Genomic DNA, 17,264 nt, shown 5'->3' with positions numbered 1-17,264 from the left:
CAGACATGGGTAAGTGTGCACTGAGAGTAAGGAAGAGACGCACCTAGCCATGAAACTGGGGTGCCTGCCTGAGTTCTTGTAGGCCAGTAGAGATGAGAGCGAGAGCGAGTAGTTCAGTGTGGCTCAGTAATAGCATGAGGGAAATTGGCAAGAGATGAGGCTGCGAAAACAGGCAGGGACCAGATCACAAAGGTAAAGCGTCTCGAACGTAATGCTAAAGAGCTTGGACTTCATTCTGAAAGCCGTAGGAGCCACTGCAGGGCCTGAGTCAGGGAAGCAACATGATCAGACGGGCAGTTCACCTACTGGTCAGGTGAAAGATAAGGCCTGAAATGGACAGTGGCAATGGAATATTAAAAAAAGTGGACAGATCACAGAGATCCAATCAATAGGATAACCCCTCCATGTGGGAAAGGGTGAGAGAGAGGGAGGAGCCAAGGACTCCCAGGTTTCTGCGTGATTATGGTGCCATTCATTGGTAAAGGAAACACAGGAGGAGGAACAATTTAACAATGCCTGGTAGTACCTGCCACAAAAAATCTTTGTTGAATTGAAATTGAAGGGTATTAAATAGATTGGTAGAAGATAGATTTGGACATGTTGAGTTGGCCGTATTTTTCAAATGCAGCTTGAGACAGTGGTCTGGAGTGTATGTGGCTGGGAGGAGAGGCCCGGGAGTGAACATCAACCAAGGAGGACCCAAAACCAAGAAGTGGGTTGGGACAGACTCCTGGAAAACTCAACTTTTAAGAGGCGGTAGAGGAAAATCATTAGTTGACACTGATTAAGATGTGCTGGGATGAACTGATTGCTAAGTGAAATTGTCACCTCACATCCACTAGAATGGTTATTATTTTTTTAAAATAAAAAGAAACAAGTGCTGGCCAGGATGCTGAGAAATAGGAACCCTCGTACATTATTGATGGGAATGCAAAATGGTGCAGCCCCGGTGGAAACTACAATAAGACTCAGCAATCCAACTTCTAGGTATATACCCAAAAGTTTTGAAAGCAGGGACTTGGACAGAAATCTGTGCGCCAATGTTCACAGCAGCATTATTCACAATTGCCAAAATGTGGAAGCAACCCAAATGTCCATCAGCAGATGAATGGATAAACAAAATGTAGTACATACATGCAGTGGAATATTACTCAGCCTTAAAGAGGAAAGAAGTTCCGACACATGCCACTACATGAATGAACCCTGAAGACATCATATTGAGTGAAATGAGTCAGGCACAAAAGGGACAGATGTTGCATGATTCCACTTACATGAAATAACTAGTATATGCAAACTCATAGAGACAGAAAGTAGAAAACAGGTTAGCCAGGGGCAGGAGGGAGAGGGAACGGGAAGCTAATGCATAAAGTGTATAGACAGGGTTTCTGACTGGAGAGATGAGAAAGTTCTGGTAATGGATGACGGGTGATTAATCCCACTGAATGGTATGCTTGGAAGTGGTTCAGATGGGAAAGTTTATGTTGTATAGATGTTCTCACCATTCAAAAAAAAAAAAAAAGAGCAACTAAAGAGACAATGACAATTAAATACAATACATGATCCTGGACTGGATCTAGTAATGGAGGAGAAAAGGCTCAAAAGGACATTCCTGGACATGAAAAGAACTGGAATACAGACTGTAAACTCTGTATCAATGTTAAATTTCTTGAACTTGATAACTGTACTTAAGTGGTTACATAAGTGAATATCTTTGCTCTTAGAAAATGTACATGAAGTATCATGTTCAAGGAGCATAATGTACACACCCTACTCTCAAATGTTTAGAAAATAGATAGATAGATAGAGCAAGGAAATGTAGTCAAAAGTTAAATCTGGGTATGGGGGAGAAATGTTGGAGCTCTCTACATGGGTTTTGTATTATTTTTGCAACTGTCTTGTTAGTTCCTGATTATTTCAAAATAAAAAGTTTAAGGAAAAAAATTCGGATTACATGTCCTTATGAGAAGAGTGTTTAAAGGTGCAGGTGGCCGGCAGGATATTTCTCTATGTCTCTGGAGTCCAGCCCAGGATTCAGTGGAAAGTAGAAAAATCATATAATCGTGGGTTTAAAACTCAAATCACATTCCAGGCTCCAACACGGGCCTTATTCCCTGTGCACCCTTTTCCCCCATCCCTTCACACGAGTACGAATTAAGTGAAATTATTTTTATTAATGGCGAGCACAAGCAGGAGGTGTGAGTGGCCGCTCCTCTTTTAAAGGACACAGAGTACTAGGCTGAAGGAGGCGGGAAGGGGGGGTGTGCTTGAGTTGCGCTGTGTGGCTTCAGAATTCCTCCTTATTTGGGCGTGAGTGCTGCATTCTGAGAGGAGGATTTATTTTGGGACAAGGCATAGGCACAGGGGGGAAGCAGACAGCACCACCCATCAGGCTGCACTCTCTATTGGGTGCAGAGCCGCTTCGGCAGCCGCAAGTCTCTCGGGATCTTCCTCGGTGTCCTGGAGAGGCTCCGGTTCCTGCGTGGGCTCCTGCGCAAGCTCGGCTACCGGCTGGTTGTCGGCGCTCCGGCCCGGCCCAAGGCGAGGCGGCTTGATGGGTGTGGCTGCTGACGCCGCAGGGCCTTTCCGGCCCGAAAGGGCCCTTCGCAGGCTCTGCACCTTCTGCAACCCCGAGCGCCGCAGCCGCTGCGCCCGAGACTCCACGGGCTCCTCGTCTGAGCTCTCCCCAACTTCGGCCTCAGGTACCTCTGGGCCCAGCTCGCACTGCTCCACCGGGCCCAAGGGCTCTGGCGCCTTCTGGAAGGCTCTGGCTGGGATTTCAGCCTCCTCCTGCATGTGATGGACAACAGCACTGACCCCAGCAGCAAAAGCATCTCCGCAGCCCCAGCCCCGACACCGGCCTAAGCCTCACTCCTCAATAACACAAGGGGAACCCGCCTTCACCCTTTACCTCCACAGCCCAAGTGGGAGAGAGAAATCAGGCGTGAAAAGGTGGGCAGCGCGGTGGGTGTGAGAGAGGGCCGCAGGCGAATGGCAGAAGTATAGGAAGTAAGTGGGACATGGTTAGGAGCCTGCGATGAGGGAGGATGGTGGCCGCACGGGCAAGACCTAGAGGTAACGAACTGCCGCGGGATGCATTATTTTCATTTGGGGCTCAGATCAAAATCTGGACGCGGCCTGAGCTAATCTGACTGTAGAAGCTGGACTCCGACTTGAGAAGGAGGGATGGGGCTGGGGTTGAGGGAAGTCGGTGCCGCTCTGGAAGTCTGTTGCGCAGCAGCGGAGTGCGAGTGGGGCCAGGAATGTGGGTGTGGCAGGCGGATGGGGAGGGAGCCCCCGGATGGTGTCCCAGAGGCGGGTAAAGGCCCCGGATTGGGGGGATGCCTGAGGTCACTGACCTTGAAGAGCAGGACGTGGAGTTTCCCGCGCGCCACCAGGAGCCCGTGGTTGGCCTCCAGCCGCTGCACCTGGGCAGCGCGGCGCACGGCGCGCTCCTGGGCGGCGTCGGCGTGCGAGCCCACGCGCTCCGCTTTGGCCAGCAGCTGTGCCAGCGTGTTGCTGGTGGTGTCGTGGCTGCGGCTCAGCGCGCCCAGGCCGCTCTGGATGCGGCGCACGGAGCCCGCCAAGCCGCCCTGCCTCTGAGCCAGGCCGCCCTGCCGCTCCCGCAGTGCCTCCAGCATGGTGGCCAGCTTCTCCAGCAGGGTCACCACCGTCACGGCGTGCACGGGGCCCCCGGCTAGCGCCCCCGGCACAGGCCCGGGTTCCAGCGCGCTCTCCCCCATGATTCCGATCGCCTTTTGCCCGCTTTCTCGGCGTCCGCTGGCTGCGCTCTGGCCGGGAGCCGCCTTCCCCAGCTCCTCCCCAGCTCCAGCCGTGACTCAGGCAGGCGGAGTTGGCCTTCTCGCGCGGCGGGAGGGAGGGCCGGGGGCGGGATGTCCGCAGCAGGGTCCGTGGGAAATGTGCCCCTTCTGCTCCGCCCTGCCCCGCTGTTTGCGGGGAACTGGGTTCAGCAGGACCGCGCCCACGCAAGCCTCTCGCTTTGCGTTTGTTTCGCGTCCTTGGCGTCAATTTCCCGGTGTGGCTCTTTATGGAACATACTTTCCCTACCGCAGAAGGGGAGCCACGAAAAATTTTACTTCGTGCTTCAAGTGGGCAGGGAAACTGCTGTTCTGTTAGCAAGGCAAAGGCATCCCAGAGAGGCCTCCGCCTCTGCCCGCCCTAGACTCCCCACACCGTTGAAGACTGGGTTCGGGCGGCCTCTGGGACATTCCGCCACTGATCTGGGACTGGCTAGCCCGAGGCCCTATTTTGTGACCAAGCTGAGCAACGTGGGCGGGCAGGCGGGGCAGCCTCTGTTGTTTTCCTAATAGTCTTTGCCAGGGCTTTACCACAGGCCCTCATTTCTTGCTTCTCTAATTCTTACTGTTGGGTAGCAGTTTTTCTTCTGGGTCTTTCCCCGTCCCACCCCTGGCCCCTCCACTCTTCCTTGGGCTTCATGTGTAAAGCGCCTCACCCACCCAACCCCAAACTAGGAGGGCAAGCTGGACACCTCTTCTATGAAACTCTTATGAGTGGACGTAGGTGCTGGTAGTCTGTTTTGATGGAGTTTTATTGTGTCTCTGCCTGGTACTTTTGATTTTCCCTGGAAATAGGTAATTCCAGAGAAATGCTGAGAGTGAAGATTTGAACTTTCTGCTGTAGAGAGGGAGAGAGTTGGCATGGAGGGGGTAGTTAGTGCTGAAATCATGAATTTTTAGTATCAATTTGGAAAACCCCAGGCCTTATCTCAGCAATACTCAGCAAGCTGATTGTTGGTCCAGAGACCTAGACAATTCACTGATCCTGATGATCTCTCTCCTTCTTCTCCTAACCCACCCTATGAGGCCCATTCCATAACAATGGTGGAAGAGACTTGTGTAGTCAAAGAATAGTTACATGGGCCTCAAAGGACCCGAGCAGAGCTTCACAGATGTATAGTCCATCATGGGCAACTATTGATGGAAATCTAGTGATGTTAAGTTGATGCCTGACTTCAGATACAAAGTCATGTTGCCTGGTCCCTCTCTGCTCAACTCAAGAGAAAATGGACTCCCTTGAGAGCCTGATGAGAATCACTGTCTCTTCCAGTGGATCTTTATTTGCCCAGAGACACCAATTGGGAATGTGCCAATGGGTTTTCTGAGGGAAAGAAAACCGAATTCAAACAGTTCTTAGAAACAGAAATCCCAATTCAAATATAATTGACAAAGGCCAATGGTGGAGTGATGATTAAGTGTGGGTCAGTCACACCTCCAAATCTAGTTCCCTGCAGTTCTCTCAACTGCACCTTCCTGAAGGCATCTTCTTCATTCTCAGGTTAGGAGCAAGGTAGCAACAGAAGTTCCAGGCCTCACATCTCTGCACAAGATGGAGAGGAAAGAGGGGACTCTTAGAATATAGGAAATTTGTTTCCCAGAAGCCCCCAGAAAATTTCCACTTGTCTTCTATGGGTTACATGGCCAATCCAGGACCAAATCCTATGGCTAGGAAAGTGTTGTGCTTTGATGTATTTAGGTCTGAGTTCTTAACTGATCACTGAGGACAGCAGATAATGACCTTTTGACAAATTAGTCACACTTCTGGAGCAGGGTATGGTCAGCTTCCCCAGGAGTATGAGTGGTATGGGAGCAAAAGAAGATATCTGTATAAAAATCTGGATACTCCTAGGAATGAAGGATTGTATGCTGGGCAGGCAATCAAAAATATCTATTACAGGAAAGCTGTGAAAGAATCACCAGCTTTGAAGAATGGTGCTAAGGGAGTCCAATGCATTTGGAAACAAGAACTACTTGGATAGATATTTTTCAAAGACCTGCTGAATTCTTCTCTGTATATGTAGAACAAGGAGGACCTTAAAACTTAATAATAGTGCCATTGATGGTTCTACTGATCTCCCCAAAAATTCAAGTGTAAATGCCACAGGAACTGGCTGATGCTGGAAAATGGAAGCCCATGAGATGGGTAAAGTAACATGGGGTAACCCAGAAATGCCTGGAGTCAACAAAGCCCAGATTGGCAGAACTTAGAGTAGTGTGACCTTGAGTATCCAAGAAAAAACAATAACGCACTTACCTGTGACAGTGAGAAAAGAAGAAAGCAAGCATGCAAAATGATACCCCCTAAGACAGTGTAACCTGATCTTAGTTCAAAGGTTTCTATTCTCTAAATCAGGAGCATGGCTGAGCCTCAATCCCTCAAGCCCTTTATCATGGGCATTAAAAGCAGAAGCCCACCGATTAACCACCAACAGTATCACAATATCCCCTTCCTGAGAATATGGGGTTCCCGTAAATAGCCTCCTAATTTCATTCTCTGGAAGACCTGTATTGTAGTGGACTCTGACCCATTTTCATAGCCCCCACTGCCAAAACGGCTCCCTCCCTAACTAGGTTGCAGAAGTTTGCATTTCTCTTTTCTCCAAAATTCCCTCTTACACACCCCATAGCTAAATGCTTGTTTTCAACAGCTTCAGCCAGAACACCTGCACAGTTAAATGAACGTTAACCTTGCACTTAAGTGGATATGCTTGTTCTTAGGAAATGTACTTGGCAGTATTAAATGTTCAAGGAGCATGACATAGACAACCTACACTCAAGTGTTCAGAAAATGTAGGGATGGATGGATGGGTAGATAGATGGATAGATAGATATAGAATGATATGGCAAAGATGGCAAAATGTTAAAATTGGTGCATCTGGGTATCTGGGGGTGGGTGGTGGGTAGGGGTTTGTTGGAGTTCTCTGTTGGGGTATATATTATTTTTGTAACTGTCCTGTAAGTTTGAAAGTAAGTATTTCAAAATAAAAATTAAAAAAAAGAAAGTTAACCCAAGAGAAAACTTTGCCTAACTCTAATAGTAAAAATCACACACTGAAACTGCCACGTTCTAACCCACTAAAATTGTCCCTCCCTTACTAACTTATTAAAACTTTCACTTTCCTCTTTTATGAATAATGAGGGACTTATCTAACCCCAGAACAAGTTCCTGCTTTCTTCTTTCTACACAGAACTAAATGAAACTAGTGGACATGCGCTGAAAAGAACAGGCCTGAACTTGAGGTGAGCCCAGGGCATAAAATACTCAGCGAGTGAAATCAAAGTGGGCAGAGACACCAGAAAAGAGGAACACCCAACTTGAAAGAAAGCAGGAGGTCTGACCATCATAAATTCCGGCAACATCATAAGTCCACTCCTCAGGACAATAGATCCCATCAACCAATGATAATAACCAACTTGCAGTCATTAACTTGAATGTTTGCTAACCAATCCCAATGTGCCAATAGCCCTAATATCCCTAACTCCACCACCCTCTGTTTAATCCAGTAAATATCCCTCACCTTTCCAGCTAGGGAAGACAGATGGAGGAAAATATTATCCTCCTGTCTTCGTAAGGCCAGTATTTGCTAAATAAACTCTTTCTCTTCTCAGTATCCCAGTGTCTGCTGATTAGATCTGTGCACATTGGGCAAGGACTCACGTTTGAGCCACAACAGTATGAAAAGTTAATAAATGCTGGAGATTCCTAGTAGAACATAAAAAATTAGATTAATAATTGCCCAGATATAATGGGTCTTGCAAAAATTAGGGGAGAATGCTATGTGGTTGAGCTAACAATGCTTTTAAAACCTAAAACTAAGGTATTGCCCACCCTGCTTGTCATTGAACCATCCCTTCCCCAGAGCACCGCAGACTGAGGAAGGGTTGGCTTTATTGAAATAAAAAGAAGAAGAAGATCTACTACACCTTTCTTCAAGGCTGGGCCTCCTTGGAATATATCTGCCTAATGAAGAGGGATCCTAAAGATCTGCTCACTGGGAGCCTCTGTCTCTACCTGTACCAAGAACATCTGGTGACTTCTTTTGCTTCAAATGAGGTGTGTGTGTGTGTGTGTGTGTGTGTGTGTGTGTGTGTGTGTGTGTGTGTGTGTGTGTGTGTTTTAGGGGGGAGTAACTTCTGGAGGAGACAGATCATGTTACAGTGCCTTAGAGGGTATCATTCTGCAACCTAGTGTCCTTCTTTCCTCAGTGGTTAGGTGCCCTTCTATATGATGTTGTGAAGACCCCTTAAACAAAAGTGGCAGAGGCATTGAATTCTTAACCTTGGATCTGAGAGAATGGGTACATGTAGTCAGGTCTGGGGCTAGTCACTAGGGGTAGTAGTAGTGAAGCCTGGGTCAGGTAATGAAGCATGTGTAATGCACCCACCACAACAAAGAACAACAGCTGATGAGAGTGTTCAGGTTTTGGAGTCAGCATATGTCCCACCTTGGAATTCTTGTTCACTCGTATTTTGAGACATCCAAAGGGCCACATACTTTAAATAGAGAGCCCTAGAGACTGACTCTGACCAAGTTACAAGCCATAGTCTGGGCAGCTGAGAAGGAAAGATGAGACTTGAGGTCTCTGTGATTTCTGCCTCTCCCACCAGGATGATATTTGGGTGGGGGTGGAGTGGGGAGCAAATCCTACAAGGAAAAATAAAGCAGAAGTGTTTAGGATTTGGGACAAAGGCAGTGCTTCTAGCACCTGAGAATTATTCTGCTTTTAAAAGACAATTGCTGTCATGTTTTTTGTTTTTTTTCTCTTTCTCTTTCTTTTTTCTTTTTCTTTTGTCTCTCTGCCTTCTTTGACTCTTCCTCCTTCTTTGTGGAAGAAATGGAGATGTCCTTATATAGATAGTGGCAATGGTGCCAAATATATAAATACATGACTATACAGGGACCAACGATTGTTTAGTTAGGACAGAATGTATGGTGTGTGAACAAAACTGTCTTAAAAAAAATGGGTTGATAAAGAAAACTTGAGGGCACTATATTAGGTGAAATAAGACAGACACAAAAGAACAAATATTGCAGGGTCTCACTGATATGAACTAATTATGTAAACTCGTAGACATGAAATATAAGTTATCAGGATATAGAATGAAGCTAAAGAATGGGGAGCAGTTGCTTACTATGAGCAGAATGTTCAGCTAGGGTGAAATTAAACGTTTGGAAATGGACAGAGGTGACGGTACACGTTGTGAGAATAACTAACGGTGCTGAATGGTGTGTGAATGTGGTGGAAAGGGTAAGCTCAGAGTCATGTATGTCACCAGAAGGAAAGTTGGAGGTTAAAAGATGGGAATGTATAAAACAATGAATCTTGTGGTGGACGATGTCTGTGATGAACTGTACAAATATTAGAAATCTCTCTCATGAACTAGAACAAATGTATGACATTTTAACTAGAAGTTAATAATAGTGGGGTGTGCCAGTTTGAATGTATTATGTCCCCCAGAAAAAGCCATATTCTTTGATGCAATCTTGTGGGGCAGACATATTAGTGGGGATTAAGTTGAAACATTTGGATTAGGTTGTTTCCAGGAAATGTGCCCCACCCAAGTGTGGGTGATAACTGATTGGATAACTTCCATGGAGGTGTGACCCCACGCATTCAGCATGGGCCTTGATTAGTTTACTAGAGCACTATATAAGCTCAGACAGAAGGAGCGAGCTTGCTACAGCCAAGAGGGACACTTTGAAGGATGCACAGGAGCAGAGAAAGGAACTGCGGTTTACAGAGACATTTTGGAGACAGCCTTTGAAAGCAGACTTTTGCTCTAGAGAAGCTGAGAGAGGACAAATGCTGCAAGAGTAACTGAGTGACATTTTGGAGAGAAGCTGAAGCCTAGAGAGGAACATCCTAGGAGAAAGCCATTTTGAAACCAGTACTCCGGAGCAGATGCCAGCCACATGCCTTCCCAGCTAACAGAGGTTTTCCAGACACCACTGGCCATCCTCCAGTGAAGGTACCCGATTGTTGATGACTTACCTTGAACACTTTATGGCCTTAAGACTGTAACTGTGTAACCAGATAAATCCCCTTTTATAAAAGCCAATCCTTCTCTGGTGTTTTGCATTCCGGCAGCATTAGCAAACTAGAACAAGGGGCATATAGGAAATATAGATATACCTATTGCAAACTATATACTACAGTTAGTAGTATTTTAACATTCTTTCATCAACAGTAACAAATGTACTATACCAAAACTATGAATCAATAATGGAGGGGGGGTTGGTTAGGGATATGGGAGGATTTGAGTTTCCTTTTTTTGTCTTTATTTCTTTTCTGGAGTAATGAAAATGTTCTAAAAATTGAAAAAAAAAATTAATTGTGGTGATGGATGCACAGCTGTATGATGGTACCATGGGCAATTGATTGTACACTTTGGATCTTTGGATAGTTGTATGGTATGTGAACAATCTCAATAAAAAATTTAAAAAAAATTTTGAAAAGATAAGTGCTAGCTTACTACTGGATGCCTCTGGATTCACCAGAGGTTGCCAGGTTGTTCTGTGAATTGGAACCCTTTGTCTCACATAATAGCCCAACAGTCTTTGGTTATTAAATGGAAAAAAACGTCTATGAGCAGATGGGAGATGGCTATATGAGTTAATTGTACAAGAGGCACCCCTGACCCAGAGCCTCACTCTCAGCTGCCCAGAAAAAGTGAGTCATCCTCTAGGGACATAACCTTTGAATCAGAGGTTACAGCATGTGGCACAGACAGAACCACTCATTTAACAGGGAATGAGCCTCAGTGGACAAGCCTTACCTTCCACCCTTTGTCAGGGACATCCTGTGTACGGAAGGAGTAAGGCCATTCATTCCTCACAGTGACGAAGCTCTGTACCAGTGGCAGTTAAAATAGCTATAAGTTTGGGGCAGCAGGAAGTGAGATTCTGTACTGCCTCCAGAAACTGAAATAACAGAATGGATGGAAGATTCAGAAATGGAATATTATGACCAAGAAGTTTGGGGATGCCTTTTACGGCAAACATCTAGCATATTATTCACTCACCACCACTATCTTTGTATCATATATAGACACCCACCAAAAGGATTAGGGGCAGAAAGAATAATTTAACAATGAAGTAAGTCAATCAACATGCTGCGACCTGGATGTCTTGGCCAAGGCACACGGGGTGCGTCAGAGCGCCATGCACAGAGATGTCGACAGGAGCCCAGGACTTTGGGGGATGTTACTGCTGTTGGAGCCAATTGTCAGGGTTCAGGAGTTAGGTTCCTTCTGCAAAAATGTCCTGGAAAGTCCCAAAAGGCAAAAAGCCTGGGAACAGTTACTGAAAAGACTCTATTGAATTTTTTTCTGTAATCGGAGGGATTCATTGCACTCTGACAGGAGGGAGACCGCAACTGAATTTCGGTTTGCATTCTTAGTAAGACAAATCACTGAGGAGCCACCATCAGAGGACTGCAACCTTCTATCTTGAGCTAATAGGGCATTCGTCAACTACCATCTCTAATCCCAGAACATTTTTCATTGTATTTCCAGGAACATATTTCACCACCCACACAGTAAAGGACAGGGCAAGTCACTGGGGAATGGTGTGCCCTACCTCATAGGCAGCCCTCTGGACTGAGAAATAGAATGAGCCACTAAAGATGGGCGTGACCCAGTGCCATGGACAGCCACCCCAGAGAGGTTGTGACCTACCTTACAGGACATTGTATCTATAAGCTGGAGTCCTGCAGTTACCTTTATCTTAGCACAAACATCCCCCCCCTGAGGGTGCTGGAGAAGGAGAAATCATTATGAGCCACCCTATCAAAACTAGAAATAAATCTACTTATAACATTTAGCATTACATTGGTTGGATGCTGTTTAGTTATGACGTTTTGTTTGAAAATAACCCTCTTTTTTTTTGGTGTCTATAGAAGAGATAGTTACTAATCAGCTCAGCTAGAAAAGTGGGGAAGGTGAGCCATCCTGGGCAAAGAATAGCATTGACTCCCCCATCCCATTCCACTTTGGGGAATTTGTTATGCTTCAGCAATATTGCACAACACAAAAGCACCCTGTTTGGATTTAGTGGGTTTTATTTTATTTTTCTTTTATTGTAGGCAGGGGCAATGCAGTGGCATTTAGAAGCGGAAAAACAGGAAGCTGCTAAGAACCAGACCATATGCACAATCATCCATTCACTAAACCAGCCAGGGATGGCAGCTGAGAGGCTCTGAAAAGCGTAAAAAAATGTTTTAATAGGTCTACAAGTTAACCCATTTAATGAGAATGATCCCTGAGATTAATACCCCAGTATTTTAGTATCCCAGGAATCTGCACTGAGTTCCCATGAAGATAATATGCTATGCAAAATCAATCTACTGCCTGCTATTTGCCCCATTTGTGGGATCTGCACCTTAAGCATAACTCCTCATTATTGTAGGGGATTGAATGTGGAAATATTGAGACATAGGCAGGGCATCTGTTAAAGATGCCATTCCTGTTGCTAAATTGCATCCAAGTCACAGGATGAGCTAGAGAATAATGAGCAAGACACTCTTGCCCCGTAGGAGTGCAGAGGACTGCTCCGGGCCTGGACCGCGAGAAAAAGACCAGAGCAGAGGAAAAGGTACTGGTCCTAGAGTTGTGTCCCCAGCAAAAGTAGACTCAGTCAAAGGCAAATTTGTTTGGGAGGGTGATTTAGGAGGGAGTAATGATGCCTCAGGGCCTGTAACTGTTCTACATACCTATTCGGCTCCATCTAGAATGGGAAAACTTATGGGGACAGAAAAGTGTAAAGTCCAGATGCTACTGTATTTGTGAAGGTTAATTTAAAAAAAAAAATTGAAATGTGAATCCTCAAAAGAAGAATGGAAACTGCTTTTTGCACTTGTTAAGAATTGAAGTTTCCTCAGGAAATCAGATTACAGTGCCACCTAGTGGAACCTGGTGGATTTACCACGAAGTACAAATGGATCCCTGGGAGATAAGGAGACAGATTGGGATCCCAGGGAAATACTGGGCATGTTCTAAGGCTAAGACCACTGGAGAAGGCCTGCGGAGAAGCCGTTGGTCTCCACAGGTTAGGGATGTGGCTCATGGGTAGACACACCAAGTGTTACCACTGCCTGGTGCCATAACCACAAATACCATGAGAAAGACCAAATATAGTTCCAATTCAGCTCTGCCCAGGATGACTATATATGACTCATGTATATAATTTAAATTTTTCTAGTAGCCACATTAACAAAGAGAAACAAGCAAAATTAATTTTAATAACATAAGTTATTTAACTCAATATATTCAACATATCATTTCAACATATATAAAAACTAATTGAGATTTTTTTACATTCTTTTTTACATATGAAGCCTTTGAAATTCAGTGTTTATTTTACACTCACAAAACATCTCAATTCAGATGCTAAATTTTTATAGAAAATACTTTATCTGTATTTAGATTTCATAATATTCACAGTTGAAAAAGTGTATTCACCTATCCAAATCATTGTGACTGTACCTAAAGGCTTTCAATATCGAATCAAGTATCAGTTTTTAAATTTAAACTAATTAAAATTAAATAAAGTGGGAAGAGAAAGAGGAAAAACAAATGAATCTCTGCAGGGGATTAGGCCATCCCTGATTGATGGCTCTATTTTCGTCAAATTTTGGTAAAAATTGAATCCTGCATGGATTCAATTCCACCATAAAAAGTGGAATCAATGTCCCATGGCTCACGAAATTTCTTTAGAGAAAAAGAAATAGTTCTCCATCAACTGAAGCCCACTCCTGCCTCAGACAACTGAGCACTGAGAATGCCATCCCTAATCTAGAGTTCAGGGGTGCATCAGAGAGCTTTGGACCAGGCACAGAGGACTTCTGAAGACAGGGAAGGAGACAGAAGAAAGTGAATCCAGAGCCACGCTCTCCTCCATCCAGTCAAGCAAATCCCACCACCCCTTCCGAGCCTCTAGATCCCCCTACCCTCATCCTTCCCTGGTCCTTCCTGTTTGCCAACTCCACCCTTCCTTCATTATGAATAAGTAAGCAGATAAAAAAATAAATCTTAGTGCAATATTCTGTTTATTCTGCCTGTAACCTAGATATTAGCTGGGTTTCCTTGAGATGTCAGATTGGACCCCACCAACTCCACAGATTTTAAAAATCTAAAGCTCTTTCAGAAATTTTTGCTAATTTTCAGGTTCTATTTTTAAAAAATTGGGAAGAGACATTGTAGTGGTTTGGAGCTATGTACGTGTTCTTAAACTTAATCTATTACTATGGGTATGAACCCTTGTAAATAGGACCTCTTGATGAGGTTGCTTCAGTTACAGTGCAGCCCAGATGATTCAGGATGGGTCCTAATCCTAATTCTGAAGGCCTTGTAAAGTCTTATAGGGTCACAGAGAGAGAGAGTCACAGGGAGCAGCCAGAAGATGGAAGTTAACAGAACCCAGAAGCCTGGAGAGGCTACCATGTGCACTGCCATGTGACAGAAAAGCCAAAGACCAAGAATTGCTGGCAACCAACCCCAGAATGGCACAGTCTTCCAGAAGAAAGTGTGGCCTTGATGACACCTTGATTTTGGACTTCTAGTCTCAAAATTGTGAGCCAATAAATTCTCATTGTTTACAGTACGAGATCCGCTCCTGCTGAGGAGAGGAGCGTCAACAGCAGCACCATGGCAACAGAAGAACCTTGAAGGCTATGTGGGATTTGCAAATCTCCCAAATCAAGTATACAGAAAATCTGTGAAGAGAGGGTTTGAATTCACACTTATGGTAGTAGGTGAATCTGGATTGGGAAAGTCAACGTTAATCAACTCATTATTTCTCACAGATTTGTATTCTCCAGAGTATCCAGGTCCTTCCCATAGAATAAAAAAGACTGTACAGGTGGAACAATCCAAAGTTTTAATCAAAGAAGATGGTGTTCAGTTGCTGCTCACAATAGTTGATACCCCGGGATTTGGAGATGCAGTAGATAATAGTAATTGCTGGCAGCCTGTCATCGACTACATTGATAGTAAATTTGAGGACTACCTAAATGCAGAATCTCGAGTGAACAGACGACAAATGCCTGACAACAGGGTGCAGTGCTGTCTGTATTTCATTGCTCCCTCAGGACATGGACTTAAACCATTGGATATTGAGTTTATGAAGCGCTTACATGAAAAAGTGAATATCATCCCACTTATTGCCAAAGCAGACACACTCACACCAGAGGAGTGCCAACAGTTTAAAAAACAGATAATGAAAGAAATCCAAGAACATAAAATTAAAATATATGAATTTCCTGAAACAGATGATGAAGAAGAAAATAAGCTTGTTAAAAAGATAAAGGACTGTTTACCTCTTGCTGTGGTGGGTAGTAATACTATCATTGAAGTTAATGGCAAAAGGGTCAGAGGAAGGCAGTATCCTTGGGGTGTTGCTGAAGTTGAAAATGGTGAACATTGTGATTTTACAATTCTGAGAAATATGTTGATAAGAACGCACATGCAAGACTTGAAAGATGTCACTAATAATGTACACTATGAGAACTACAGAAGCAGAAAACTGGCAGCTGTGACTTACAACGGAGTTGATAACAACAAGAATAAAGGACAACTTACTAAGAGCTCTCTGGCACAGATGGAGGAAGAAAGAAGGGAGCATGTAGCCAAGATGAAGAAGATGGAGATGGAGATGGAGCAGGTGTTTGAGATGAAGGTCAAAGAAAAAGTTCAGAAACTGAAGGATTCTGAAGCTGAGCTTCAACGGCGCCATGAGCAAATGAAAAAGAATTTGGGAGCACAGCACAAAGAACTAGAGGAAAAACATCGTCAGTTTGAAGATGAGAAAGCAAACTGGGAAGCTCAACAACGTATATTAGAACAACAGAACTCTTCAAGAACCTTGGAAAAGAACAAGAAGAAAGGGAAGATCTTTTAAACCCTCTGTTGACCACCAGTTACGTATCAGTTGCCAATATGCCAGCTTGGACATCAGTGTTTGTTGGATCCGTTTGACCAATTTGCACCAGTTTTATCCATAATGATGGATTTAACAGCATGACAAACTTACTATTTTGTTGTTGTTGTTCTTGATGGAGATTAAGATGCCTTGAATTGTCTAGGGTTGTTGTGTACTTAGAAAGTAACAGCTCTAAGTACCTTTCCTATGTTTTTCCCCTTTTTTTTTGAAAAAAAAAAACAGATGTCTTCAATTTAATGCAAGAGAACATTTTACTGTTGTACAATCATGTTCTGGTGGTTTGATTGTTTACAGGATATTCTGAAATAAAAGGACTCTGGAAGGTTTTCTTTTTTTTTTTTTTTATTTTTTTATTTTTTTATTTTATTTTTTTTTTAATCATCATTTTATTGAGATATATTCACATACCACGCAGTCATACAAAACAAATCGTACTTTCGATTGTTCACAGTACCATTACATAGTTGTACATTCATCACCTAAATCAATCCCTGACACCTTCATTAGCACACACACAAAAATAACAAGAATAATAATTAGAGTGAAAAAGAGCAATGGAAGGTTTTCATTGAGGATCAATTGCCATAATATGATGCAAACTATGCTTCTCTGTGATAATTATAATACAGAAGTTCCATTCAATGCAGCCTATACAATAATGTAATTTAGTCTAACACAGTTGACCCTATTTTTTGACACTTCCATTGTTTAAAAATACACATGGAAAAAAACCTATATGCTTACACTGCACCTAGAGCTTTTTTATAACAGCCTTTTTGTTTGTTTGTTTGTTTTGGATTCTTTTAAATATATACTATTCTCATTTAGTGCCCTCTTTAGCCAGAATCTCATTACTGCTTCATTTTTGTAATAACATTTAATTTAGATATTTTCCATATATTGGCCTTGCTAAAATAGAGTATAGCATCTTTCATATGGTAGGAACCAACAAGGAAACTTTCCCTTAACTCCCTTTTTACACTTTATGGTAAGTAGCAGGGGGAAAATGCATTTATAGATCATTTCTAGGCAAAATTGTGAAGCTAACGACCAACCTGTTTCTACCTATGTGCAGTCTCTTTATTTTACTAGAAATGGGAATCATGGCCTCTTGAAAAGAAAAAAAGTCACCATCTGCTTTTAGCTGTATTCATATATTGCATTTCTGTATTTTTTTTGTTTGTATTGTAAAAATTCACATAATAAACAAAAGTTGTGATGTAAAAAAAAAAAAATAAAAAAATAAAAAAAATAAAATAAAATAAAATAAAATAAAAAAATTCTCATTGTTTAAGTTAACCCATTGCATGGTATTTGCTTTGGCAGCCAGGAAACTAAAACAGGCCTATATCCATACACAATATCCGTCTAACACACAGACAATATGCACATATCTTAAGCATATAGTTTGATGAATTTTCACAAATTCACCTGTATACACCTGTGAAACTTACATCCAGAACAAGAAACGGGTTATTCCCAGCACTCTGGAAGCCATCCCTATGCTCCTT

At 43.4% G+C, this 17,264-nt stretch overlaps 2 protein-coding genes across 2 annotated transcripts; one reads left to right on the top strand and one right to left on the bottom strand.

The window, feature by feature from the left end:
* Positions 1–2,151: 2,151 nt before the first annotated feature.
* On the bottom strand, positions 2,152–3,958 carry CAVIN3 (caveolae associated protein 3). Its single transcript, XM_037841293.1, has 2 exons — positions 3,357–3,958; positions 2,152–2,787 (listed from the first exon to the last, which is right to left on the bottom strand). Exons 1-2 carry the CDS (start codon positions 3,738–3,740, stop codon positions 2,386–2,388), a joined length of 786 nt encoding a protein of 261 aa, XP_037697221.1. The 5' UTR covers positions 3,741–3,958; the 3' UTR covers positions 2,152–2,385.
* A 10,462-nt stretch (positions 3,959–14,420) lies between these two features.
* LOC119536081 (septin-7-like) lies at positions 14,421–16,871 on the top strand. The gene is made up of 2 exons (XM_037838684.1): positions 14,421–16,076; positions 16,315–16,871. Exon 1 carries the CDS (start codon positions 14,557–14,559, stop codon positions 15,709–15,711), a length of 1,155 nt encoding a protein of 384 aa, XP_037694612.1. The 5' UTR covers positions 14,421–14,556; the 3' UTR covers positions 15,712–16,076; positions 16,315–16,871.
* Positions 16,872–17,264: the final 393 nt, after the last annotated feature.

This window comes from Choloepus didactylus, chromosome 6 (assembly GCF_015220235.1).
Source record: "Choloepus didactylus isolate mChoDid1 chromosome 6, mChoDid1.pri, whole genome shotgun sequence".
NCBI classification, from domain to species: Eukaryota; Metazoa; Chordata; class Mammalia; order Pilosa; family Megalonychidae; genus Choloepus; species Choloepus didactylus.
This window is presented reverse-complemented; position numbering and strand designations above follow the sequence as displayed.